Source organism: Suricata suricatta, chromosome 11, assembly GCF_006229205.1.
Source record: "Suricata suricatta isolate VVHF042 chromosome 11, meerkat_22Aug2017_6uvM2_HiC, whole genome shotgun sequence".
NCBI classification, from domain to species: Eukaryota; Metazoa; Chordata; class Mammalia; order Carnivora; family Herpestidae; genus Suricata; species Suricata suricatta.
Genome location: NC_043710.1, coordinates 72,028,900 through 72,056,399, shown reverse-complemented (window position 1 = coordinate 72,056,399; position 27,500 = coordinate 72,028,900). Strand labels below are relative to the sequence as shown.

Here is a 27,500-nt window from a genome sequence, read left to right as displayed (position 1 = left end):
TCTTGGATTCCAAAAAGGGTATCCGTGTGCCTGTATTTTAAATACATCCTCTACCAAAAAGAGTTCTTTATAGAAGTTAGAAGTGATAGAGAATATGTGAATCAAACAAAGCAAACAAAGTATTATAATGGAGTGAAAATCAGTTACAGGGTCATTTGGATTGAAATAACCGAAATACATTTATTTCTTCCTCCTTCCATTCCCACTCCCTCCCTCCCTCCCTCTTTCCTTCCTTCCTTCCTTCGGGACACAGAGATGAACACCTCTCCTTTTGGGAGCATGTTGTACATTATATGTATTTCCAGTGGAGAGTCTGCTTACTTGGTGCTCTAGGCTGGGCTTACCCCAGGGAAGGTCAACTGGATTGGCTCAGCTGTACCTTCTGTTGATTTCTGTTTTGCGGCTATGGGTTGTGCAGCCCTCTGACCATCGAAGGCCATGCCACAGATACTCTGACTCCTCTGCCTAACCAACGGCCTTCTATTTTCCACTTTACACTCTTAACATCCATGCGACATGATTGAAAACACATGCTGTGTTATACAAGGAGTCCACGGTCATTGCATGCTTCCTTAGCACAGGCCAGAGCTGTAATAAATCCCAAGTATGTTGGGTGGATGTCAGCTGTGGTCCATTCTGGAGGTAAATGTTGCATGCAGACAGAAATGTCTTCAGGAAGGGTTAGGGCAGTGTAATTTACTCAAGGGCAAGTGCTTCAGGAATATGAATTTAGATCCTCATCATTCCACCCCACTCTGCACCTGAGCACTCTCCGAGCTTCCCTGGTGGACACTGGCAGAGGTATGGTCTCCTGCTGGCTTCGTAACCGACACACTGCATGTCGCCTGGACACGGCTTCTCCATGCAAGGATCGTTGGACCCCGGGCACAGTCCTCCTGTGACAAAACGGAACACACATGATCGGTATGCGGGGAATCACACTACATTCCAGGGAGCACAGGAAATGTTCAAGAGCAGCGATCTGCAGACTCTGAGCTGAGGAGCAGGAGGACCTGAATGGGCTTTTCCTGGTGTGAGTGCCTGTCAAATGTCCCTGCATCTGCAAAAGTGCACTGGCAGACTGAAGTAGGCTGGCCGCAGAGAATACATGGAGCTCCTCCTAGTAGGTTAAAATATGCTGAGGTTGTACTTGGACCAACTTTAGCTGAAGAAAGATCACCACACGGGCTCCGGCAGTGCTAACTGGAGTGGGTCCTGTATGCAGAAACGGTAGTGTTCACTGGTGACCACGTGAATGCATCACTGGAGTTTAGATTTCTCCCATGCCCTTTCCCTGCTCTGAAAAAATTAGGGGGTAGACTTCAGGAAATGTTAGTGGTTTTCAGAGGAGAAAGAGAAGGACTTTCCTAAAGAAAAGTATGACTATTTCCAAATTGTGCGAGCACAATTCACATTGTTTCCTAATCCCTCCACTACCTGCTATTGTATTGATTAGCTGTAAAGGTGCCCTGTCGCCTATCAAAAACCGTTGCATTATCCCTGGCAAAGGCAGGCTTGCATTCTACCTGTTCGATGTTCACAGCACAGTGAGATGAAAGGTTAATCCCTCAGTAGAAAATCCTTGAAAGCAGACTAACTGATTAAGGCAAATTTCAGGACCCAAGTGAGTCATTCCAGAAGTGTGGTGATGGCCTGTGTAGGGCCACTGAAGAAAGTGAGAGTTTCAGAAGTCTTGGATATTTCAAATGTAATTAGACCACTTTCAACACCTTGAGAGTTTAAGTGGTAAAAGGACTATAGATAAGGAGACACAAATGAAACCCCGCCCACAGCTGGGTTAGCAGTGGCTAAAAGGAGCACTCCTCTGCGAAGCAAGAACATACGGACATCAGCAGCCTCTTTCCTCAGGAAGATCTGACCCATTACCATTACTCCCTGCCATCCTAACTCTTTTCCTCATTATAAGGCATGTTATCGCATTATAGAGTCATATCTTTGTCTAGAAGAAAGCAGAAATTTAATGCTAACTGCATATAAACATTTAAAAAACTGTAATCTTCGAGAAGAGCAATAAAAGTAGCACCAGCAAACTCAAATTCATAAATCCTATTTTCCACTGGTTTAGAGCTCAGCTCTAAAACACACTCATGGCAATGAGCCAGCTTACAAAGTCTTAGAAGATGAAGGGATTTTTAACTGAAAATTTGGAATGATCCCCACAAATGGTTCCGAAAGCTGCAAGTGTCCCAAAATACACCTCCTACTTTCATCCCAAGAAATCTCTGCTCCTGCCATGTATTCGTCAATATTTATGCAACTTAAAACAGCTGTTCTACCTCCTTCTGATCTGTTTCAAAGGGCTTTTGATAACCAGTTTTTAAGTGATTTTTAATTTTTGGTGCATCCACTCAGTAATTTTTTAGGGCCACTGAGGCGATAAGCCTGCACATATAAAGATGAAAGGAAACAAGGTCGCCCCTCCCTTCCTCCAGGAAACAACAAGTAAACACGTGATTACAATCCGATAAGGTAACCAGTTAGGCAGTCACATGTGAGTGAGACAAGGGACAATGTCAGAAATCCTCTTAAAGGAAGAAAGCCTTTTAGGGGCGCCTGGGTGGCTCAGTCGGTTAAGCTCAGGTCATGATCTCACAGTTCATGGGTTTGAGTCCCTCATTGGGCCCTGTGCTGACAGCTCAGAGCCTGGAACCTGCTTCAGATCCTGTGTGTCTCTATCTCCCCCTACTCTGCTCATGCGCTCGCGCTCTCTCTCTCTCTCTCTCTCTCTCTCTCTCTCTCCCTCCCTCCCTCTCTCAAATATAAATAAACTTGAAAGAAAAATAAGAGAAGGGAGTTATTTTAAACTCAGGTTTGAAGAATGAGCTCCTTTGAGTAACAAGAGATTATGTTTCAAGGGAATGAGCCAGCATGGTTAGTGGCTCACCTGCATGCATATGTTAATGCCTGTTCATTAAAAGTTCACAACTCTGCCCACTGACTCCTTGCTGGCTCCATGCATGGCTTCATTTCAGTTGCAAATGGTCTGTGCACCATCAGTTGCTCCTAAATGTTGACTGACTAGTTCGTATATGCCTCAAGATACAAACTCAGCCCAACGATAACCTTGGCCACATGAAGGTAGCAATGCGCATAAATGAATCCCAAATGCATCCCATCAAACAGATGTAACACCTTCCAATTAGACACAGAAACAGTAATCTAAGTATTTAAGAAATCTGTTTCTTCCCATTCCATGGACATGCCTTTGTCCATGTCCTCTTTTAGCTAGTCGAAGGGTAACCCTCCTCTAAATTTCTATGGTGATGAGGTACAGCGACTTACACTACATTCATATCTTTTCTGCTCTGGTGCAATGGGCACATTGCTAAGAAACTGTGCATTATCAAAACTCCAGATGAAAAGCCACTATGTCAAAAGAGGAAGAGAGGGCTAGATAATTTCAGATCCTGACAGTATAGGAATTACGCTAAGATTTTAAAAACCAGCTGTAAGCATATATAATAAAAACTAAACACAGCATTTCAGAGTAAATACAGCATTTGAATATCTTCCTTTCTCTGATGAAAAGAGAATTACCTTTCCTCTTATCATCAGCCCTGCCCTGGTAGCTGGCATAGGCTTTTTACTCTGTCACGTTATTTCTTAACTTAAAGACAAAGCCATTCAGACCAGCGGCTGGGGGTTCAAACTCACAGCTTCTTCTTCTTTCCTCATGTCATAACCATAGAGCCCACCTCACTGCATCCACTAAATTAATGGATTATGTTAGATCCAGTGCCCATTATGAAAATTCTAGCTGGATAATGTATAAAAAAGACAGTTTAAGTATTATAATATGTGCATTCCAAAACTAATAATATTAATATAAATATTAGATATATAATATGTATATTTCCATTCATTCTAGCAGCCATTGACATTGATAGGTTCTTTTTCCTCCTTTTTATTTTAAGACAAAGGGGACAGCTCTTGGCAAGTGATCTGTCTCTTGATGCATTAAAAACCCTCGGGGCCCTCCCCCACCAGGTCCCTGCCAGGGACATGAGCGGCCACAAACATGCAGGCCCCAGCTGCTGCTGTCAGTTCCCTCTGCTCAGGGCAGGTCTGCTCGCCTGTGGCCCCAGAGAGCAGGCGGGCAGATTCCTCTGGAGGTCAGTAGAACTCTGAGCACTGTGCACTGACAACCCCCACCCCCCACCTGCAGACCTGGAATGTCCTTGCCCTTTGAAAACAGTGCCCTTATTTGGTGATCTGCCCTCCCAAGATCAAACCCGGAAGTCTTTCACCCATAAAAATCCCCGCCCCTCCCAAACCAGGTGCGAATTCCCTGACCCTCCACTCCCGGAGTCATGGAACCTCACCCAGGAATCGCAGATCCCTATAAAGGCTTTCTTGGCTCCATAACTTGGTCTCTGTTTTTCCTCTCGTCTCTGCCTCCATCTCAGTGTAAATGTAAGTACTCCTTAGCTGGGGACAGAGGTGAGCATGTGTGCAAAATGTGGTCTATTCCAAATACAGAAAGGCTTCTAGCTACGAGGAACAGGTTTCCCCAAAGTAAATATTCCCCACGTACAATGACGGCAGTCCTTCACTATCAATGAGAAGAAATTAGGTCCCTTCTGACATATATACCGTCAGAGGGACTTGACCTTTGTATGCTAACTCTCAACAATGTTGTGTGTCCCTTGACCTCGGGTATACCCAGGTGTTTGGGTCCTGGGGACACTTTTCTGGGGATAATAACCCTCTTTCCTGACAAAGCCCTAAATTCTCTAGTGATGTAAAGTCCTGTAGGATTTAAGTGATGCTGAGAGGTTAACTTCTTTTTAGAAAAATGTTTACATCACCCTCCCTTTCATGGAGGTATATACATGTACTATTGTTAAGAGTCTTAAAGCCCCTCATTCTGGCGGCAGACAGTGCCTTATCATAGTAATAGCTAAGAGACAACAGTGTCAGGTCCCATTGGCCTCTGGGAGGAAGTTTATCTTATTAACTATCATTAAATAACCCATGTTTAATTTACTCGCGCTGTGATCAGTGACAGCTGGGGGTGGGGGCTCTAGACCTACATGTTCCACATCTCCAGGCATCCATCAGTTTGACACTGGAGTTAGCACGAAGGGAGAAGGGTTCCACTTTATCAAACCAACTGATGCCATTTGTTGTGCGTCATGGCAGGATAGAAAGACCTGATATTTTTAGCAACTCCAAGAACACAAAGCTGGCAGAGAAACCACTGTTCCTCAATCCCAGGTCCCCTCAAGAAGCCAGTGGAGCACAACAGGAAAGAGTCACTGACAAGCAGCAGATCTGGATTTTGGCTCTGACCAGTCATGCCACTTATTTGCTGTGTGGCTTTGAACAGGTCACTTGACTTCTCTGAGTCTCGATGTCCTTTTTTTGAAAAATGAGGATAATAATTCTTCATAGAATTGTGAGGATCAAAGGGGCTAATGTATGTCAAAGCAATTTTTAAAAAAATGTTTATTTATTTATTTTGAGAGATAGAGAGTGTGTGTGCAAAGGTGGGGAGGGGTAGAGAGAGAGGAAGAGAGAGAATCCCAAGGCTCTGCATTGCTAGCACAGAGCCCAACATGGGACTTAAACACATGAACCATGAGATCATGACCTGAGCCAAAATCAAGAGTCAGATGCTCAACTGTCTGAGTCACCCAAGCATCCCTGGGAAAGCGATTTTTAAAGGAAAAAACATAACTGAAAACAAATCACTCTAAGATCTCAAAACTATGAGACCCTTGTTTTGACTCAGCCATGTGCCAGACCTGAACTCAAGTATACTCTTTTTCTTGCTGTCTTTTTTGGGACAAGGTCATGATTTGTAAATTGATGGATGATATGAAACCCTGTGTGCATCGGTCGGGGGGGGGGGGATAAGATAAGTCCTGGAGCTTTTTATTAATCAGTGTCCCAGGCCACTGTGGGGTCAGGCCCCTAGCCACCTTGTCTGGGGCAGATGTGTTTTTTTCTATACAGTCTTTCCAGCAGGAGAAATGTGCACACAATGTGACTGTTCTCTGAAAGAAGGTTTCCACGTTCTTAAGTCTTGCTCAGGTGGAAATTTAGGTCACTTTCTATAGAGCTGACAACATACAATTCAATTGAGGAGACGTTTTAGAGCTTTGGGACCTACAGAAAGGAGAGTGGTGATCCTCTTGAGGTTTTAGGAGGGTCTTGCTACCATATTTATGGCTCCTCGCTCCTTGTCTCCCTAGTATTCCCAGAACCTCCCGGGGCTAAGTCTCAGCCTTTAGCTAATACATATGTGTCTAGCTCTGATTACTATCACCATCACTTTGAGTAGATTCAACCTCTTGGTTTACGTCTCTGCCTCATTATACTGTCCAGGAACTAATGGTAAATATCCTACACCCCGAATCACACACTTTGCCAAGCTGCCATGTCTTGGCAAATGGCACATAAGTCAGTAAGATTCCCTCATAATTCTTGGCCCCCATGAAGTTTTAAAACACCTTCTCCAGAGGTCTCTTGGATGCAAAGTGATCTCTTGTGGTTCTCCCACAAGCACAGAATCATCTGGAATGACGTTTGCTTGGCTCAGCCATATTTTCTGGATGATTTCGCTGAAGGCTGAGCGCAGTTTCAGTCATGACATCCTCTCTGGGGTGGAGTTTATAGGAGAATATCCACACACTGAGAAGCGGGTGTCACCACCAGGGTAGACCCCTCTAAACCGCCCTCGGCATGTTGGAACCCGTGGGTACAGGAGATGAGGGATCTGCAGAGACACAGTTCTTATGAGTAAAAAATGGAAACTTCCCCATTTGTGAGGGGAACCTGGTTAAGATTCAGAGGCTACACTGAATGTTCTTTGAAACCGCTGGGATGGGGACTGTTGGCTTTTTCCTCTGAGAATGAGCCTTCAGAAACCCCAGGCAAATGTAAACCCAAATCTCAGACTTTTTCTCTGCCTTTTAAAACTCATCATGGCTAAGTTTTAAGTGTATTAATGCATCACAGAAGCCTCTGTCGTTTTATTTTACTGTGCTTATTAGAAGCGAATCACCGCGACTGCCTACCACAGGCTCCTTGAGCTGTTGCCTGGCATTCCTCCCCAGGACTGTCATAACGCCTTGCCATCCCGTCCAGCTGAGTTCCGGGTCTGAGCCATGCATGCTGCTGATCTGTGCTCCGTGAGGGCGGGCACCATGCCAGCCTCACTTACCACTAGACCTCCAGCACCCAGCCCAGGGCCTGGTAAGGTATCTACTGCACTCTGAGTGAAGGAGCAAACAAAAGGGAGTCGATATCCCAAATCTCTGGGCCCTTCTCTTCACTGCTCTCTCTGCTTACACAGCATTGCTTGCCTGGTGAAGATTCAATAGGACAAGCTTCACTGCTTCCAGTCCCTTCCATGGACTCCTCCAATAGGACTGCCTCCTCTGGGCCCTCACTACACCTCTGACAACTGTCTATAGCTTCTATTTGTCTGCAGCCAGTACCAAAAGGAACTTCCGCTCATCTAGGAGAAGAGGATACAAGGGATCATAACAACTGCCCTTTAATACCTGGAGGGCAGCCTGTGTAGGAGGCATGAGACGGGTCAAGTTCTGTGTGGCTCTCATGCGAGGAGCTGGGGGACATCACCAGGAGGCAGATTGTGGTGCACTGGTGGGGAGGAGACTGTCTCAGGTCCATCTCGTGAGGTTGTGAGGTTGGCTGAATTACGGTGCCAGGAATATAGTCAACCGGATGTCTGTTATGGGTGGGAGGGTAAGTTGGGAACTTTCAGGCTCCTTCCAGAAGTGTGAAGAAGTAGGAGGTGCATGAGACTGCCAACTGTGAGTCCGGGGGTGGCCGTTTACGTACCTCTGTGACTTTGAGCAAGTCAACTGATCTCCCCAAGTTGTAGCTTCCTTAACTTTTTTTAAAAACAAGATACCCCTTTTCTTTTTTTCTTTTTTTGATGTTTACTTATTTTTGAGAGAAAGAGAGAGCAAGTGGGGGAGGGTCAGAGTGAGAGGCGACAAAGAATCCTAAGCAGGCTCTGCACTGATGGCAGGGAGCCTCACAGACAGTGAGATCATGACCTGAGCCGAAGAAGTTGGATGTTCAACCAAGTGAGCCACCCAGGTGCCCCAGGTTCCTTAACTATTGAGGAGAGCTAATACCCTTCCTTTAAGGTTATTATAAGGACTAACTGCAATGATGTAAGCTGGAAAAACAGCACAGTAATGGATCACAGCGCACTAAATGTTAGTTGTTATGCCTGTCTCTGCCGTCAGTTATGCAGGTTCTCACCTCCATGCCTCGGTCTCCTGCTCTTCGGCTGGTAGCACTCTCCACCCAACACCAACCTGAGGCATCCTTTCAGGTCTAGCTTGGCGGGCATCACCATCAACGACGTGCTTCTGTGTCACTCTCACCTTGCTGAGCAAACTCCTGTGACAGCGCCATAGCCCATGGAGGACGACAGGATTGCCACTGCACACACTGCGTAGCTGGCCCCATGTTTTACCCACTGCCGATGCTCCCTTCACTTTACCTGGAGCTCTGGCTGTCTCTTGCATCAACACTCTGCTCTTAAACTCTGCTGGCCCCCCAGGGAGTCCACTCTCCTGGACAAGTGTCTCCTTTTGGGTCAGTTTTTCTATCAGACTTTTGAAAAGTCAATGCAATTTTTAAGAAATAGACAGTCAGCACAGCCCTGTGGACTGTCTCAGAGGCTCTGCCCACTTTCTTTCCTTTTAGGGGCTCAAGGGCATCCATCTATTCCCTGTTCATCTGAACTGGGGTCACACTGAAGTGCTAATGTTTGTGAAACTTTCGAAGTTTATCAGGAGCCGGGGGTGATGACATCAGGACTTCCCATCTCTTGAAGCCCGGTTCAAATGTGATGCTTGACGGTAGCAGGGATCTAAGGAGTCTATCTGGCACCAAACCTCAAGTCTGCTTTCATTTTGTCAAAGCAACTCAGCAGTGGTTCAAGATGCTAATTTTGTTAATTGCACCCAAAAAAGATGCATGAGAGAAAGATGAGTTGGAAGTTGGAAGGAGCATATTGAGGCCAGATCTGTATAAATATTGCTACACAGTCCAGATTAGGCAGCTACCTCTATTTATCATCATAATTATTCCATCAATGGGTGGAGAAGTCCATTTATTGCATCTGCCAAGCTTCCAGAGTAAGCTGATGAACAGTCAATACTAGTTGTGCATGTGCGTGTGTGTGTGTGCATGCGCACATGTGTGCGTGTATGTTTTAAGGGGGGCATTTATTGAATTCAATTACTTCTCCATCCAATAAATGAGAAGATGCCTAAAATGTCTAATGATTTCCTTAACAGTTTTTCACTGAATTTTCATTAGAGGACACTTTAGAAGAAGTCAGAGATATTTCTTTTTCTAACTAAGAGCTTGCTCCTTGAACCTACAGGAAATTTTTCCTCTTTTATCTTGTTGTAAAATCTCTTCAAGTTTGCTTTCCTGACCACCAGCATTAGAATCACCCAGGATACATCCATATAAACTCCCAGGCTCCCCCTGAAATCTACGGTTACATCTGAGCGTGGGGCTCAGCAATGGGCATTTCCAGTAAGCACCACACATGCTGGTGTCCAAGAGCCCCTCTCATGTCCTGTAATGGTGCCATGAGGCTGGTGATCAGTCTGCCTGGGAAAACGGGGTTCTTTGAGTGTTCTTATAGAGCACATAGCTCTGGGGTAATGATTCACATAAGAAATGGAGGAGTTCCTATTCTCAAGATGCAGATAATAAAATCAGGGTCCAGGAAGGGCCTTTATTGTATCAGAATGCCACTCTCACCAGCTGTGCACCCTGGACAAGGCATGGAGCCACAACATTCATCAAACGGAGGTTACTGTACATCACCTGCTGAGACTTAAGACAGGACTGGACCAGATGACCTTTCGAAGTCTTTTTACTACTAAAATCCAGAGTTTTATTTTATAGCTTAATTACAAGAGTGACTTGAAGGTAAGAGGCTCTGAGGTGAACCTGAAACTATGTACAGTCCTCTCGGAGAAAATGCTCACTTTCTGTCTTAAATGTTTTTTGTTTATTTTTGAGAGTGCAAGTGGGGGAGGGGCAGAGAGAGGGAGAGAGACGGAAGATCCCAAGCAGGCTCAGCCCTGACAGCAGGGAGCTCAATGTGGGACTTGAACTCAAGAACTGCAACATCAGGACCTGAGCCAAAGCTGGATGCTCAACTGACTGAGCTCCCCAGGGGCTCGGGAAATGCTCACTTTTCAAACCAAGGTCTCTCCGTGGTATGCCTGGAGGTTGAATCACAGAACTTTTTGTCACTCAGGCTTTCCCGAGAGTGGAAAGGTTTGTGGGGACCAGAGTTCTGGGCAATGATGCCACCTTGAAACTTACTGCACTTAAAACACTATTGTCTCATGAAAAACCTTCCTCTTCCCAACAGAAATAATCCTCTAAATTCCTTCTTTCAAGAAATTCTGCCACATCTGCCCTCCTCTGTCTTCTCTTGGTGAACTCCTACTCATCCATCAAGACCCAGGACATACACAGTGTGTGGTACAGAAATGGCCACAGAAAGCTTCTCTCTGGCTGTAGCAGGGACTTAGTCCTTTCTACTTCCTAGCATTTACTATGACACTATTATTGCAAATAGGTCCTTGCAAGCTTACCTTGTAGTAGTAGTCAGCTCCTAAGGGGATGGACTGAGTCTTTTCTACTTTGGATCTTTATAACTTTTTTCTTTAATGTTTATTTATTTTTGAGAGAGAGAGAGAGAGAGAGAGCGAGCAGGCATGAGCAGGAGAGGGCAGAGAGGGAGGGAGACACAGAATCTGAAGGAGGCTCCAGGCTCTGAGCTGTCCACACAAAGCCAGATGCAGGGTTCGAACTCACGAGCTATTGAGATCATGAACTGAGCCAATGTCGGATGCTTAACCACCTGAGCCGCCCAGGCGCCCCTCCACTTTCAATCTTCAGTGCCTAGCACACTGCTGCCATCACAGATTTTTTGCTGACTAAAATGAGTTCTCAGAGCACAAGGATTAATTAGCTGGTTTAGTTTCTCCTGCAGGGTCTGCCCTGTCCTATGGTGAACCTCTTTTGAACCCTGCTGTGAATCACTGCACGAAGGCCATAGCAGAGCTTTGGTGCATAAATCAGTTCACCTACAAAGGAAACTTAGGTAAAGCCCAAACAGCTGGCACTCATAAATCCTGCATGTTGGTGGCATCTGCTGGAAACACACTGCACCTAGCATGCATGCTTCTTTGGAGTTAATTTACATATGCAACAGGTCAGACATCCCTGCCTCTACCCAATGAAAACACAGACGGAACTCACTGGGCACTACCCAGCGAGGGGCTGGCACTTTCTGGGCTGCTTGCAGGCTGGCAAAATGGCCCTTGGGGGGAGCTGTGATCTCCAGAGTCCTCCTCTGATGAGCTTATTTTTCAAACTGCAACCAAGAACTTTCTCTAAGAGAAAAGGCCAGGGGCCCTACCTGTCCCCAATTACCTAAAGGGATGTTTTACAAATGGCCTCTCTTCTGGCCATCATCCCTTTGGGCCGAGTTCATGCTGGCTAGAAAAACTCTGGGTGTAATTTTCATAGAAGAGGGCAGTGAATTTATGGCTCCACATGTCGAGAGGAAAAGAGGCAGAGAGCAATCCTTCTCACTGACCACTGTGACTCTGTGCAGCTATGGCTGCTGACCAGGAAAGGTCAAGGTTCAGGGACTCTAGTCACATTAGCAAACTTAAGCCATTCCATCTCTGCCACTCTGACAGCTGAATCTATCCCTTGGCTGTGCTGCTATACGTGGGGCCCGCTTCTCACGGAAGCAGATCTAACTGCCGGCACCCTCTGCAACAACTTCCTAACTTGCTGCCCTGCCGCCGGCCTGGCCCAGCGAATCCGTTCCCCTCTGCAGCCAGCATGCTCTTTTTGTAGAGCATGTCACTTCTTCACTTCACCTCTGCCCATGGCTCCTCCTGCCTTGGGACAATTCCTGCAGTGTTCATCCTGGCTAATGGCCCATGTGTGAACTCTGAGCCTGCTCACAGGTCTCATTTGTCATGTGCCCTGCCTTCCAGCGACACAACCTCTCTCCCACTCCCCTGTCGGGGGCTTCTCTCCTGCCCTGAACCTTCCACACACAAGGTGCACCCTGGTCTGGAATGTTCTTCCTCCCCTCCCTGTTTCCACCTGTCTGATTCCTACTTCTCCTTTATCCCAGCCTGTCAGGAAACTTTCCCTCTGGATGGGTCCTCCAGCGGGATTTTGTACTTCCCCTAACAACACTCAACACACGGGCTCCTGCTGGCCCGCTTGCCTGTATGGCTCCCGGAAGTAGGGGCGGAGCTCGTCCTGTTCACTCCCAGCCCGAGCATCCCTCGCAGTGACCTGGTGCATGGTCGGTGGTCAGGAAATACTGTGTTGAACAAGTGAGCGCACGAACAACTGCATGCTTACCAGGAATGGGAGCCCAGCCTACTTGGATCACGGGAGGTGCAGAGAATTCCAAGCCCCACTCACCGTTGCAGGTGCAGCGCACATTCCTGTAGAAACGCGGGCACACAAAGCTGATGCGAGCCGTGCTGTAGGTCATGAGGGCATGCGAGTCCAGGGACAAGCCTTGCTCACAGTGCTGCTCCTGACAGTCCAGCCCCGAGCAGTTTTTCTCCAGGATGGCCGAGATGCGCATGACATTCTCCAGGTGTCTCCTGGCATTGGACAGCTTCTGGATCAGGTAGGCTGGCTTGTAGAACTCATTGCTGTGCATTTCCACCGCAAACAGCATGTCCAGCTGGTTGGTCCCCGCCACGGGCTGGATGCTGATGATGCGCAGGTTGTCCTGCTTCTGGGTGAGGACTGCATTCCGCAGGGTGCGCTGGAAGCCGTGCATATGCAGCCCTACGAAGTCCTCGGGGGACACGTTCTCGAAGCGGATGGTGACAGTGTTCTGCAGCATCTCGTGCACCAGCTGCTCCACGTGCACGACCACATCGATGGGCACCTGGAAGCGGCCGTCACTCACAGAGACATTCAGGACGTACTTGCCACTGTCCAGGCCTCCCAGCGCGATGATCTTCCCGTCGTGGCTGTTCACTTTGAACAGGCTTTTCTGCTCCGATTTCAGAGCAAACGTGAGCACATCGTACATATCTTGATCTGTGGCATGGATCTTCCCAATGACCCCACCAGGAAAATCGTCCTCCATGGTGACAATGAAAATCTCCAGGGGGATGGCTGTGGGCTTGTGAATACTCTCCTCGATGACCCGCACACGGATGTAGGAGTGAGAAACTTGCTGGGGTTTGCCTGAGTCTTTTGCCTGAAACAACCAAGAGGGAGAAAGGCAGGGGACTAAGACGAATCATAATAATTTTAAACACAACAAAACTCAGAGAGAAGACGTTTATTCCTTTACCCATGTTTGCTTCTTCCTCTGTCCCCTGTTATTGTTCTGCAAAGTGCTGAAGGCATGCATTGTCATAGGGGAGTGATTTATCACCTTTGGTCCTTGCACACTCTGTTACAGATGATAACTTATGTGCAACAGTAGAGCCGTTGGGGGTGAACAAGGAAGGAGAATGGAGGATGCTATGAGATCCACCATGCCCACAACACCCTGGCCTTGTTTTCATTTTGAACAGAAGCCACAGGGCGACCTCATACACAAAGTGGTGTTCTTGCTTGAAGGAGCAATCTTTGCAATTTTTTCCTTGGGTTGGGCCAGAGAACATCTTTCTGTACATTGAAGAAATAACATGAGGTGTGAATCATACAAATTAAGGTACAGAATAAAAAATGGAATGCAGAAGGGAAACATAGGTTGCCTGGAAAGGCTTTGCCTTCCTTCTATGTATAAGAGCTGACAGAAGGAGTACCCTGACAGCGCATCTTTCCTGAACACGTTCCATGGGCAGCAGGGCGGTAGCCAATGTGGTAAAGCTTCGGAGATGGGCAGATCCCTGTGGACTGGGCCCCCAGGGAAGGTGTCTGAGGATGGAGGGATGCAGTAGGCCTTGGAGATATGTCCTTGTATGTGGAAAGCAATGTAAAAGCAGGGGCTTGGGCATCACACGGACCTGAGTTAGAATCTTGACTCAGCCACTCACTATGTGTCTGGCTGTGAAAAAGTTACTTTACCTTTCTGATCTTAAATTTTTGTACCTTTAATATGACTATAATAGTAGCACCTACTTTACTTTAATCCCCTATGGTGAGGATTAAAAGACACAAAGCGCTTAGCACAGGTCTAACCCATGGAAGTACTTAGTACCTCAGAGTTAATGTGACTGTTATTTTTATTATTAAAATCACCACATACTTAATGTGATCAACTACATGAACCAGAGATGCTGAAATGGAAAAGTCATGTAGGAAAAGAGAAGTTAGTAAATGAGGTTGAACTTGAAGTCAGACTGTGGAGGGCCTCAAAGGACAGGGATGAGTTAGACTTCATAGGCCAGAGGTTGTCCACTCAGATGTCAGAGAGCAGAGAGGGGACAGAAAGGCATGGAGCCACTGGGTGGAAGGTGATAGATTACTGGACTTGTGGACTGAGCAGGACTGGAAAACCATGTCTGCCTAAGGATGCCAAAATTCAAAATTGGAGAGTATGGGGTTGGAGTTCAGCCTGTAGACCCCATGTCTTCCCCACTAGCGACCCACAGATGGTTTTAGTTTAGGGAAGGAGTTGTTATCTTTTCTGTAAAGGACTAGATAGAAATAGTTTTAGGCTTTGGGGTGTATATGACCTCTATCACTAATCCACTATGGGTCTAGTGTGAAGCAGCCAGAGTATATGTAAATGATGGGTGGTAAGGCTATGTTCCAATACACTTCTATTTATAAAAACAGGCTAAGGGCAAGATGTGGTCTGGGGGCTCTAGTTGGCTGACCCCTGGCTTAGGGGGGCTGATATAACCAAAGTGGAATGATTACTCTGGGAGAGGTGTAGGGATATATCAGAAAAGAATGAGGCTGAAGGCAGAGGAGTCACCCAGGATCCTGCTAGAATGAGCTAACAGCGAGGGAGCGAATAAAGTGGAGGAATGACAAAGGAGATGTAACTGATGCATATTGGGATCTTAGGAAGGCAGAAACTCATGACTTGGTGGTGGTTTAACATAAGGGACTAGGTAGAGAAAGCTCTCTGTGGTGTTTTCCAAGGTCTGAGATGTGAAATCTATTCTCTAACTATTCGAGAGGGTAAAGATCTATACTAGCTCCAGTGAGAAGGCACTAAAAGTCTCTCCTTGCTCTTGGTACCTATACTGTGGTATAAAATTATTTAAGAGGTCACCAGTCAGTTAGGCATCCAACCTCATCTCAGGTCATGATGTCATGGTTTGTGAGTTCGAGCCCCGCATCAAGCTCTTCACTGACAGTGCAGAGCCTGCTTGGGATTCTCTCTTTCTTTCTTTCTCTACCCCTCCCTTGTTCATGCTCTCTCTGTATCTCAAAAATAAGTAAAAACATTAAAAAACTATTTATTCAGTATTTTTGGAGGAGTGAGTTACATGGAGCAGCATAAGCCAGAATATACCAAGAGAAATAATGAACACAATGGAATGTTATACGCATATAAAGAATCATTATTGTTATTATTGCCACCATGAGTAATGACTTTAGGTTGCCCTCTGTGGCAACAGTGAGTAAAAAAGTCACTTGGTTTCACTGATGGGACCCAAATCTTGATACTGGCAAAATTAATTCCTGGGAATTCATTTCCTGCTCTTATCCACACCTTTTCCATACCTGCCACTTTGGTCCCTTTGTCCTATTTCATTTTACACAGGCCATTGACCTTGAGGCAGCTGAAATACTGGGAGGCCACTGCCATATGAATGCTTAGTCCCCTCCTGCCTCACTGGGAAAACTTGCCAAGCAAAGGTCTCTTCAAAAGCAGAAGCCATGCTATGTCTCAATCACATTAGGACAAAGTTTGGAAGCTTTCCCACGTGGAGTAATGTGGCAACATCTACTGGGCATAAAGCAGCAAGCCTTGACCAATTAGTTGTCTTTGTGGGTGGAGTAGAACCCTAGGAATTTTGAGAAGGCAGATTTAGGCCCAGTGACCGTCTGCCTGGTACACCCTATGGGAATGTCCCTTCGGAACAATGATGCTTCCCTTCCTTCCTGTTCAATTTCACACAAAGAGGCGCTTTTATTGGTGTGAAATTGAATTTGAGATTAAAAGGGGAACATTCCTGCATGGTAATGAATGATGTTGACTTGCTCAACAAAGAAAAACCATTCACGGGGCACAGAAACCAGCATGAGAGAAAGCCGGCTTGATGGGGACAGAGGATGAGACCATACCTGGACACACAGCACATACTCCGGAGACTCCGTGTGCCGGAAGACCACAGCTGATCGCAGGACACCATGTGGGTCCAATATGAACTCCTCCTCTTCATTTCCGGACAGAATAGAGAAGGAGAAAGGAGGCCCATTGTGAAAGGAGTCTCTGTCTGTCACCACCAGCTGCAGAATGCTGGTACCTACTGGCTTGTTTTCCTGCATAAAAGAGTATATTAAAAAGGAAGATAAAATTACACCTCTCTTCACATTAAAAAAAAAGAAACCCATCATTATGGGGTAGAAAACAGGGCTTTCAGCAGAAAGGATTCCCTGTGATATTATCTTGTCTTCTGAAAATATACTGGAATCTGTAAGCGTCATGCTCCACATCCTTGGCCGCCTCCCCACAACTGCCCCGTGAGACAGTGAGCTGTGGGAGACAACACAGGAACTTCATGTTGAATGAGTGTATAGGGTTCCAGGATGGGTCACCTCCATCTTGTCCTTTGTAGGCTGGAAAGGCCCTGAGTTCACTGAAGCAGCCCTGGGAACACGTGGTGCTCACAAGCCTCTGGGCCTAGGAAGGAATCCCTCTCAGGCCAAGGAAACATCAACCTTTTGGGACAGGAAGGCACACTTTGGTCACACTTGTCACAACACAATCACGCTGAGGCCCCATGCTGTGACACAGCATCACAACATTGGATTTTTTGGGGGGACATCTTAGCAACTTCGCAGTAAACACAAAGGTGTATGTCAGGTGGAACTCCTTACCCGTCAGAACAGTTTTGCCATCTTTCTCGACAAGGAAATTGAACAGACTATTTCTCAACATGAGGACGAAAGGAAAGAAAATTCTTAAAGTCATCAGAATTTTTGGAAACCCTGTTTTTATTCAAGGATTATTTTGCAGAACCTCTCTCCGCCTTTCCCCGAAAATAGAAAGACAAAGGCTCTTTGTCACTCCTTGCGTCAAAGGTTCTCCTCACTCTGAAAACGCCCAATTGAATTCCTCTGGAGGAGCCCAGGCATTGGTTTTCTTGCCCCACTCTGTTTAGACTTCGGCATTACCACAGCTTGGGCCTGAAGTCAGTTTCATTAGTTCAGGCCTTCTGATGACATCGATTTAGCATTAAATATGTCTGGGTCACAGAGATGGAGATCGTGATACGCTGCAGTTTGGGTGGAAGTCATGCACGGGGCAGGCACACTCGGGCTTGATGTGCTGACTTAGTCTTATGAAAACCATGTGTTAGACAAAGGAAATTGTCCTGGCTTGGGAAAAGGGAGGACCAGTTTTTGAAGGAGAAAGAGAAATGGACCTCAAAAGACCTCTTACTTTGTTCCTTCTCTCAAGCGGCCTTTTGCTTCATTAAGAACTGGACCCCGTTTCCCTCTAGAATCAGCCATGGCACCTCCTCCGCCCCGTATAGATTTACTATTTCACGGTGACAATATCCTCAGCCCCGCACAAAACAGAAGATTTATTGATTTGTTTGTTCACTTTATAATGGCCACTTCCTCCACAGGAAGGAGAGAGAGAGAGGAGGGAGAGAGGATGTGGGCCCCAGGGGTCACCAGCTGAGAAAGAAGGGTGAAAGAGAACATGGGCAGGCCCTGGCGCTGCAGACATGAGCCACGGTCACTGCTCATGGATGCGATTCTCGTTTCTTTCACTGCTGACTTCCTGTTGTGCATGTGAAAACAAGCTGTCAAGCTGATCGATGTGTGTCATAAAACCGAACGTTGAGTAGGCGAAGACCATTTTGTTTTGGGGCGAGCACACACAGGCCGTACAAGGCTGGTTGTGCCACCATGGGAGATGGTGCTGGAGAAGGGCAATCTGAGAGAGAGAGAGAGACAGAGGAAGGGGCAGCCCCTGGGTGGAGCTGTGTGGAAGCAGGAGGGGGACAAGAGTGCAGAGCTGCTGCAAAGACCATCAGAGAAGAGAAGAAGACCCAAATACCATTGCTGAAGGAATCCAATTTCGCTGACAAGGTGGGAGGAAAGAGGCAGAGGGCTGCTGGCTTTACGAGCGAGTGCCTCTCCGCTCCGCCTGACCCCTGAACATCCCAGAGGTGGGGAGCTGGCTGTGGACGGCCAGACTAAGTCCTGATGTTGTTCCAAAGGGGTCTCTCAAGACGTGGCTAACTCTTATCTGACCTTCTACCCTTAAAGCTTACAGACCCTGTGGGAGGTGATTGATTCTGAGGCCAAACTGAATCAGGCAAGAGCTGGTTCTCGGGTCTGTCTGAGGCCCCCCACAAGACGTATATCAACCCGTGTTTCCTGTACATCCTCCACACTGACAGCATTCCTGGACTGGGTTCCCTAAGCCTCCTGCGGTTGGGAAGAGGAGACAGCTTGGCACCCAGCACCGTGCTCATGAAACGTCTTTTGTAAAAAAAAAATAGATGGGAAGTAGAGTCATTTCCCCTGAGAATAGAATGCCAGCTACTCCATCCTGCAGTCGAATTTTAAGGACCAGGTGGATTTAAAGCACTAAACGAATTGCTTACAGAAGATTGATTTTAATGAGTAGAAGCACTATCCTGATGCCCAGTCTCTCTTGGAGAGATGCTACGGTTTGTATCAATCTCCCACTGCTGCTGGAATAGCACAGAGTTGATGAAAGGCAGCCTGCCCTTGTGAAGAGGACGGCTTTTGCAGTAGACTGACCTGAGTTCAAGTCCTGGCTCTCCCACTTACCAGCTGCGGGGTCTTGGGTGAGCTACTTAGCCCCTCAGGCCCTTAGCTCCTTCAGTGTAAAGTGGGGCTGCCCCGCCGTCCCACTTCATGTGGCTGTGGTGGGGGCAGGTGGCTCATGTAAAGCACCCAGCACTTGAGAGAACCACACTGGCAACAGTGCTTATCAATATTTATTAGTCAGTAGCGGTGGAAGGATCAGGCTGTCTTCATACCAGCCTCATGAGGGAATGAGTTGATATCAGGTAAAAAAAAAAAAATTAAAAATGGTAAGTAAAATGGGTCATCTGGGCGGCTTGGTCGGTTAAATATCTAACTTTGGTTCAGGTCATGGTCTCATGGTTTGTGGGTCTGGGCCCCACATCAAGCTCTGCACTGACCGCTTGCAGCTTTGGAGCCTGCTTTGATTCTCTGCTTCCCTCTCTCTCAGCCCCTACCCTGTTTGTGCTCTCTCTCTCTCTTTAAAAAAATAAATAAGCAAACTTAAAAACATGTTATAAACATGATGAGTAAGCCATTGTAGAGGAAGAGGGCTGGGCGCACAAGGACACGTGCCTGGCGGGCAAGGTTTGGCTCACCTGAATCACAGCGGTGTAGTTAGCAGGGGTAAACATGGGGCTGTTGTCGTTCACATCAGAAATATCAATGTTGACGGTGGCAGTCGATGACATCGCAGGAATGCCACTGTCTACTGCCTGGACGAGCAGGGAGTATCCAGACACCTGTCAAAGCACAGAGGGCCAACGGTGAAGATGGGCAGCATCTCAGAAGAGCTGTGGGAAAGGCTGTGCTTTGCTGAAGATCAGCCACCTTCCTTCTTGGTTCTTGAGACCAGTGTTTAGCAACGTCAGCACCCCTGACCCCTGGGGCCAAGGTAATTCTTGGTTGTTGGGAGCTGACCGGAGCCTTTGTAGGATCCTTAGCAGCATCCCTGGTCACTACCCACTAGAAGCCAGTATCACTTTATGCCCATATGTGACAGCCAACCATGTCTCCAAACATTGCCAAGTGCCCCCTAGATGGGGGTGGTGGGGCACAAAACCACCCCTGGTTAGGACTACAGTTCTCAGCCTTTGGTCAAACATGACAGTGGTCACTCTGATCTTAACTATCAGTTCTAACTTCAGGAGTTATGGGGATGTATCACCAGAGAGGTTTTCCTGCTTTTGAGCACCATTACTATGACATCTCAGCCTGTATTTAATTTCACTTTGAGGACATCTATTTTGGGTCACAAGACACAATGCTTGGAAGCTTTGTTTAACCTTGGCGGAGGAGTTTTCTGGATCATTCTTTCTGACCTAAATACCTTCAGATGCTCCTTTTTTATCTGCTCACCTAGCGCGGAAGCTGCAGATGAAACCAGAACCATAGGATCCCAATCCTGAAAGTACTTTCTTGCCTCCTTGCTGTAGGAAGGACCAAACTTCAAAGCATCCAGAAAGATACATCTTTGGGGGCACCCGGGTGGCTCACTTGCTTAAGTGTCCAACCTCAGCTCATGGTCTGATGGGTTTGTGAGTTTGAGCCCTACATCAGGCTCTCTGCTTCAGATCTTCTGTCCGCCTCCTTCTGCCCCTCCCCCACTCATTCTCTCTCTCTCTCTCTCTCTCTCTCTCTCTCTCTCTCTCTCTCTCTCTCTCAAAAATAAATAAACATTACACAGAGAAAGATATATCTTTGCTTTTTTCTTTAAGACACCCATAAATAAGAAACTGGCAGCATCTATGGGCAGAAAATTCTCTCAGAGGTCTAACCCAAATACATCATGCTCCATTTCAGCTCATCCTATTTACTCTCATTATTTGGAACACAGAATCTTCCTACTTTTACTCATGGAGCCTTACCCGGTTCCAGTGAAGGGAGGGGGCATGGATGGGAGGGGCCGGCCTGAACTAGCTTACCCGTTCCCGGTCTAATTTCTTCTTAACCTTTACGAGTCCCAGGACAGGCTCCACAGCAAACTCATTGTCCCGATCTCCACTCACAATGGAAAAATGAATCTGTCCATTGGGCTGGCTATCTGCATCTTCTGCTATTAGCTTCATGGGACACAAGCAAAAAAAAAAAAAATCAAAACAGAAAAGACATGACATAAGAGATAAAGAAAAGGTTTATTCTAAGGGTCCCAGGTCTTACAAATGGGCAGAGCTCTGACAGTCTTCTTAGAGCTCTCTATGCTCATGTGCCAGCTACCATGCTCCTGGAAGAAGAACGAACGGACGGCTTGGCTGAAGGAGGGAGGCTCACCACAGTGGGAGCCGCTGCTTCCTTTCCATTAATTTTTGTTTGCCTGCAGCTTGATGCTTGTCAGGCATGACTTTCCTCGGACCTTGCGCCACTGAGGATAGAGCTAAAGCTCATTGACAGGGAGAGTTTGGTGATTCCCAATTCTGCCGAACAATGGTCTCTGCCACTGAGATGGACATTCTCTAAATCCATGCATCTCCATGTCAAGGAAGCCCAAGAAAATTTCCTTTCCAACATGGCAAACACAACACCCTGCTGCTCCCTAATGGTGATATTGGGATTTATGTGTCTGCAAGTGGTCCTGGGAAGTCCACCTCTGGTGCGTAAAGAATGCACACCGACGCCTGGTGCCGCAGGAGCCTGACACAAGGACATATGGAAGGGACGTGTCGGTAGGGGTGGTGATGATGGTAAGGATGGAACTCACTGTTTCCAAAATGTAATTTGTAAGTCTGAGAGAGCCTATGTACTCTTCACACATGGCTTGTTCTTACTGGTATTAGAAAAAATTCCTTCCAGAAAGAGCTCCTCTAAGAGTAGCCAATCAATCTTAATTGCTCCCATATGTAGCTGCCCTACTCTGCTCCCTTAATTGCTCCCATATGTAGCTGCCCTACTCTGCTCCCTTAATTGCTCCCATATGTAGCTGCCCTACTCTGTGTACGTGAGTGCAAGCGTGTGTGTGTGTGTGTGTGCACGCGTGCGCGCATGCATGCGCATGTATGGGTGGGGGGCAGATTTTCTTTCGTCCTTAGCCACCTATTATATTATTATCTAAGGTCGCAAAGCAGTGGGAGCCATTGTTAGAAATGTATTCTGTGGTCTGTTTTGTTTTCTTGAACAAAATACACATCCAGGAAGAAAGTAATTATCCATCACTTAAACCTTGGTATAAATGAGTTTATCAGACCCTTCCAATGTACAAAAGGAGTAAGAACAGCTGCAAGATTGGTGACTGACTAGAGTTCTTGGGGACAAAAAGACCCTAAAAGAGAAAATGTGACAAGAATCCAAGACAGACTTTGCTCACTTTTTTCACTCTCTGTAGCAGAATTATCAGTGGCAGATATCTGGACCACGCCTGGCACCTACCAAAATGACAGAGTCCCCGACCAAGGCATCCTCACTTATGACGGCACTGTAGACATCTTGGCTGAACCTGGGAGGGTTGTCATTCACATCCGTGAGGTTGATGCTGACGGTGGCCACGGCGCTGAGAGCCGGGGTGCCCCCATCTTTGGCTTCCACCACCAGGTAAAACTTTTTGCATAATTCATAGTCCAGCACTTCAGAGACAGAAATACCCCCTTTGAAGAGAGATTAGGAAAAAAGATTGGTCAGCGGTTCCATAACCATGGCAAAATTTATAAGATCATCTCCAGCCAAGAATTTTAGATATTCAGGAACTTGTTTATTTAATGCCCTGCTGAAAGATCTCAGAGTCTGATTAACGCTGTCAGTTAAAAGATAGCAATCCATCAGATGCAACACTGAAGAAATCAAGTCTTTGAATGTTTCTGCAATAGTTTCTGAACTTCTCTTCAGCAGCCTGAAAATCTTTGGCATTATTCATCCACATGCCACTAGGGAGAAGGGCCAGAAATTGGCATCTTTGATAAGTGTCTCCCTTAACTGGACCCATGCAGACGGAAAATGAGCTGAGATGTGTGGATGTGATTGCACGATCCCGTCCCCGGTCTGCAAGTGAATATCTGCAAACTTAACTGAATTCAATTAGCCACTAAGGTGCCTTGCCGAGTTACAATGTGCTTATCTAAAACGATGACAGCACAAAGAGGGAAAGATCTCAGAAATCTCAAGGTATAGTGACCTAATGAAAAGGAAATACCTGAGATTAGTGGCCAACTAGTAAGTGTGCATTCAATAACCACAACTACAGAACAGAGGGATGTCCACACCCCAAGCTATTTAAGTTAAGTGAGTAGAACAAGTGGAAAGATCCTGGCTGGGTGCCACCTCCAGGAGGGGCTCTATGAGTGCTTTTCCTGCCCATTCTATCCCTTTCTGGTGAGGTGACCCAATCCTGCATTCTGCCATTGGTACACTGGACTGTCTGCAGAGCAGATCTCAAGGGCATTTGTGGGCATTTCTCCCAACTGGAAAACAATCATTAGGACGAAGGTCAGTATGTCACGTCCATCTGCGTCTCCAGACAGGCACCTTCCCTAGCTGCTAAAGCTGCCCTATTTAAGGTGAGCAACCGAAGTCATACCTGTAACGAGAGCCTCTTTCTCCCCATAATTAAGTTTTCTTAGCAATTACCACCCTTAGTGCTTTGTTTTGTATCCCAGTCTCGTTATCTAGGGCCACATTTAAACAGTACTTAACCATTTCCCCATGGTGTTCATATACAATGGCTGTAACTAGACAAAGTCTAACACGTATTTAAATGAGGAAAATCCCATACATGTTAATTTGAAGTAATGACCTTCATAAACAGAGGTACTGCTGGGAGAAACTGCTAATGCAATTCTTCCATCAATATTTCCACCTCCCTACTCCTAAGGGCAGGAACCGCATCTCCTTCTTATTTTGCCCCTCCTCCAACCCCAGCATAGCAGTGCTCTACAGAGGTGAAAGCATGTATTCTAGAATCAGGAAGATCTGAGATTAAATGCTTGGATCCTCTACTGACTTATAGTGGACATTGGGGAACTTACTTAACTTCTTCAAAGCTTTGTTTTTCTCACATGGAAAATGCAAGAAATAATCAATGAATTAATAAGAGTCTGGCGTTTCAACCTGTTAAATAAATGTTGCTAATTATGACAGTTTCCTGTTCATGTTTACTGAACTATCCAAAAGAGAGGGGACCTCTTTTGCCGCCTTGCTCAACAAGCGCATTTTTCTTGTGTGATGATAAAAGAATTGCGTCCAATGGATGCGAAGTGAGAGAGACTTACTTTTCTTACCTGAAAAATGGGATTGCTTCTATGACTTTTCATAAGGAAATACGTAAATGAGTAAGATTATCCATGGAAGTGCTTTAAAAATATTAATACGAACACTTTGAAAATACATAGTGAAAAGGGTGGGTATGTTACTCTTTCAAGAGTATCCAAACTTGTTTTTGAACCACCATCTTTATTTTCTTACCATCTTTATTACCTACCCAACGTGCCCCCAGTAGCTAACTCCCTAATGGAAAGAAAGGCCTAGAGTTCTCCTTTTGTTCTCTTGATTTATGTCCAGGCGTGTTTTCCCTCGGGGACGCCACATGGCCTGAGTTTGAGGGGGTGGTGAGAAATGACAGTGTGGAGCGGTGGACACTGGGAGTGGTGAACAGGACTCAAATAGTGCCGGTTCCAGCCGCCTGGGGTGCAGAGTGGAGAAGGCCTGCATGTCACTGTGCACACAACTTCGCAATGTCTGCTTTGGCAGGTGACCAGGGAGTGGCAGCCTGAGTGTGGACAGGGGCACTTGGATGCTCATCTCTAGGAGCACTTCCAAACACATAAACATATGATCCAAATAAATCAGCCCCAAATGAAACCAAGCAAAAACAGAAACGAGAGGGAAAGGAACAAACCCTTATGCTCGATGTGCAAATATTATTTCCTGTCCCCATCTGTGAACCACCTTACTGCTCCCAAGCGTTCCTGTGAGAAATCCTGGAGCCTACCCGGAGGTCAAGTATTTGCCCAGTGAGCCCACAGCTAGAGGCCTCCTTGACGGGGGCACCCACAGAAGCAGAGTGTCAGAAAGCACCCTGGGGTCTGAATGATGTGCTCCTACTAGGAGGGAGGAGGAGGAGGAAGCAGAGCCCACCCAGAGGGCAGTTAGGTGGTTACGAGAAGCAGGGTAAAAGTGAAGCTGGGAATTCTAAGTAGGTTGCCATTTACCCACCTGTCTTTGGGTTGATTCTAAATCTCCCTTGTTCATTCCCAGACCGGATTTGATACGTAATCTCAGCATTTGTGCCGATATCTTTGCTGGTGGCAAACACAGCAAGCACTTGGGTGCCTGGGGAGGTGTCCTCAGGTACCGTCACCAGGTAGTCCCTCCTCTCAAACACAGGGGGGTTGTCATTAATGTCCAGGACAGTGATGGTGACCATGGCGAGAGAGGAGAGAGCCTGGCCGGGGCTCTGGTCGGTGGCCTGGACACTGATGTTGTAGGAGGGCTGCTGCTCTCGGTCCAGCGGCTGCTCCAGGATGATGATGCCTGACGAGCTGTCGATGGAGAAGAAGCCATCGGCAGAGTCAGCCAGGGAGTAAACCACCTTCCTGTTGATGCCTGCGGGAGACACAAGAATGTTAGTGAGAACAACGTGGCTTGATGCTCTGCACTAGAATATTATGGCTACACAAAGAAGATCAGTAATGACAGAAACCAACGGCTTTGGTCCTATATAAAAGCATAAAAATGTATAGGGGTACCCAGGTGGCTCAGTCGGCTAAGCGTCCGACACTTGATTTGGGGTCAGATCATGATCTCACAGTTGTTGGGTGTGGAGCCTGCTTAAGATTATCTCTCTCAGAGGCACCTGGGTGACTCGGTCAGTTAACCGTCCAATTCTTGGTTTTGGCTCATGGTCATGATCTCACAGTTCATGAGTTTGAGCCCTGAGCTGGGCTCTACTCCACGCTGACAGCGCAGAGCTTGCTTGGGATTTTCTCCTTCCCTCTCTCTTGGCCCCTCCGCCACTTGCTTGTTCTCTCTCAAATAAATAAATACCTTAAAAATTGAAAAATAAATTCTCTCTCTTTCTCCCTGTGCCCCTCTCTCACTCATGTGTGTGTGCTCTCTCTCTCTCTCAAAAAACATTGTATGTAAAAAACATATACCACTAAATTAAATAGTAAAGAAATGTAAAGTATTGGTAACAGATATCATAAATAATTGAGTTTTCTTCATATAGTAAAGAACCCCAGGCATCGTTAATAAAAACTGTAAGATGCCAATAAATGCGGGGGTAAAGATGTGCCACAAAAAGAGAAATATAAATGAATTCATTACTTCAAAAAATGTTTATCTGGAATATATCAGGCACTCTTCTAGGTGCTAGAGATTTCAGCAATGGTCAAGCATTTCTTGAGTAAACTATTATACTTAGTGGGAGTAAGAAAGAACTCAACAAGTAATCAGTAAAATAAATGGCATGTTAGGAAGTAAAAAGGAAGAAAAATAGAGCCACAGGGAGGATCAGGAGTGCTTGGGGGAAAGAGAGTTTGGAGACGGAGGGAAGGGTGGTTACTTTAAATAAGGTGCTAGGGGAAGGCCTTGACACTTGAACACAAACCCAAAGGAGGAGAGGCAGTGAACAGTGCAGGTGTCTGGGGGGAGAAGACTCGGGCAGAGGGACCCACAAGGGTAGAGGCAGAAGCCCCTCTGGTGTGCTTGAGGGCACTGTCGAGAAGACCATTGTGACCACAGCCAGGACGGAATGCAGAGGACGGTTTCAGGGGGACAGAGGGTTGGGGAGCAGGCTGTGTGGAGTTGCGGTGCTGAGACAGGGAGCCAGCGAGGGCTCTGGGGCAGACAGTCGGGAGATGTGACACAAATTTTAACAGGATCACTCAGGCTGCTGATTGGGAAGAGAATCAAGGGCAGTGAGCGAGGAAGCAGGGACGGCTGGCAGGTGCCCGCAGGAAGGCAGGCAGTGGTGGCTTGCCTGGCCTCTGAGGTGGTGAGAAGGGTCGGCTTCCGCCCTCTTCTGAACACGTAGGTGGTGAGAAGAGAGGGATCCTAGACGTGTTCTGAACTAGGTGGTGAGAAAAGACTGTTTTCCAGCAGAGTATAGGGTGTGAGAGAAAGAGAAGATCCCAGGATGACTCAGAAGGGGCTGCCGACAGCAAGGACGGAGGACTGCAGGAGGCCAGGATTTGGACGACAGACCAGGAGCCCCATTTTGGACAGATTAAGTTCAAGATGGGCATTTTATAGGTAAATGGATGTTCAAGTAGGGAGCTGGTGCAGGAGGCTGGAGATCAGAGCAGAGGTCCACGTGGAGCTATGAACGTGAGCCCCACCGTGGTTCCCCGGGCCATGCAGAGCCATGAGAATGGCTGAGGCCCTAAGACAATGTAAAGAGAAAAAAGAAATCCAATGGCCAGGGAGCCTGGAGCAAAAAAGGGAGAAGATCAGAGGGTGATCTCCAGCTCTGTGATTTAAAGAAGTGTGCTTACTTATCAAGACACCATTTTACCTTAATGTACACACAAGCGAAAACATACCAGCCAGGAAACATCCACCAACAACCCACAAATTAGTGGCTGATGATCAGATTGACTTCTGGTTCTGAA

General features: G+C 46.7%; 1 protein-coding gene across 2 annotated transcripts in view; it reads right to left on the bottom strand.

The window, feature by feature from the left end:
* FAT3 (FAT atypical cadherin 3) overlaps positions 1-27,500 on the bottom strand; it is a 525,182-nt gene that overhangs the window by 40,208 nt on the left and 457,474 nt on the right. For both annotated transcript variants that reach the window (XM_029914807.1, XM_029914808.1), the window contains exons 15-21: positions 25,102-25,491; positions 22,327-22,541; positions 20,889-21,026; positions 19,563-19,706; positions 16,297-16,494; positions 12,502-13,300; positions 762-896 (exon numbers count right to left, since the gene is read on the bottom strand). In XM_029914807.1, the coding sequence (XP_029770667.1) occupies positions 762-896; positions 12,502-13,300; positions 16,297-16,494; positions 19,563-19,706; positions 20,889-21,026; positions 22,327-22,541; positions 25,102-25,491 (2,019 nt within the window). The remainder of the gene's footprint in view (positions 1-761; positions 897-12,501; positions 13,301-16,296; positions 16,495-19,562; positions 19,707-20,888; positions 21,027-22,326; positions 22,542-25,101; positions 25,492-27,500) is intronic.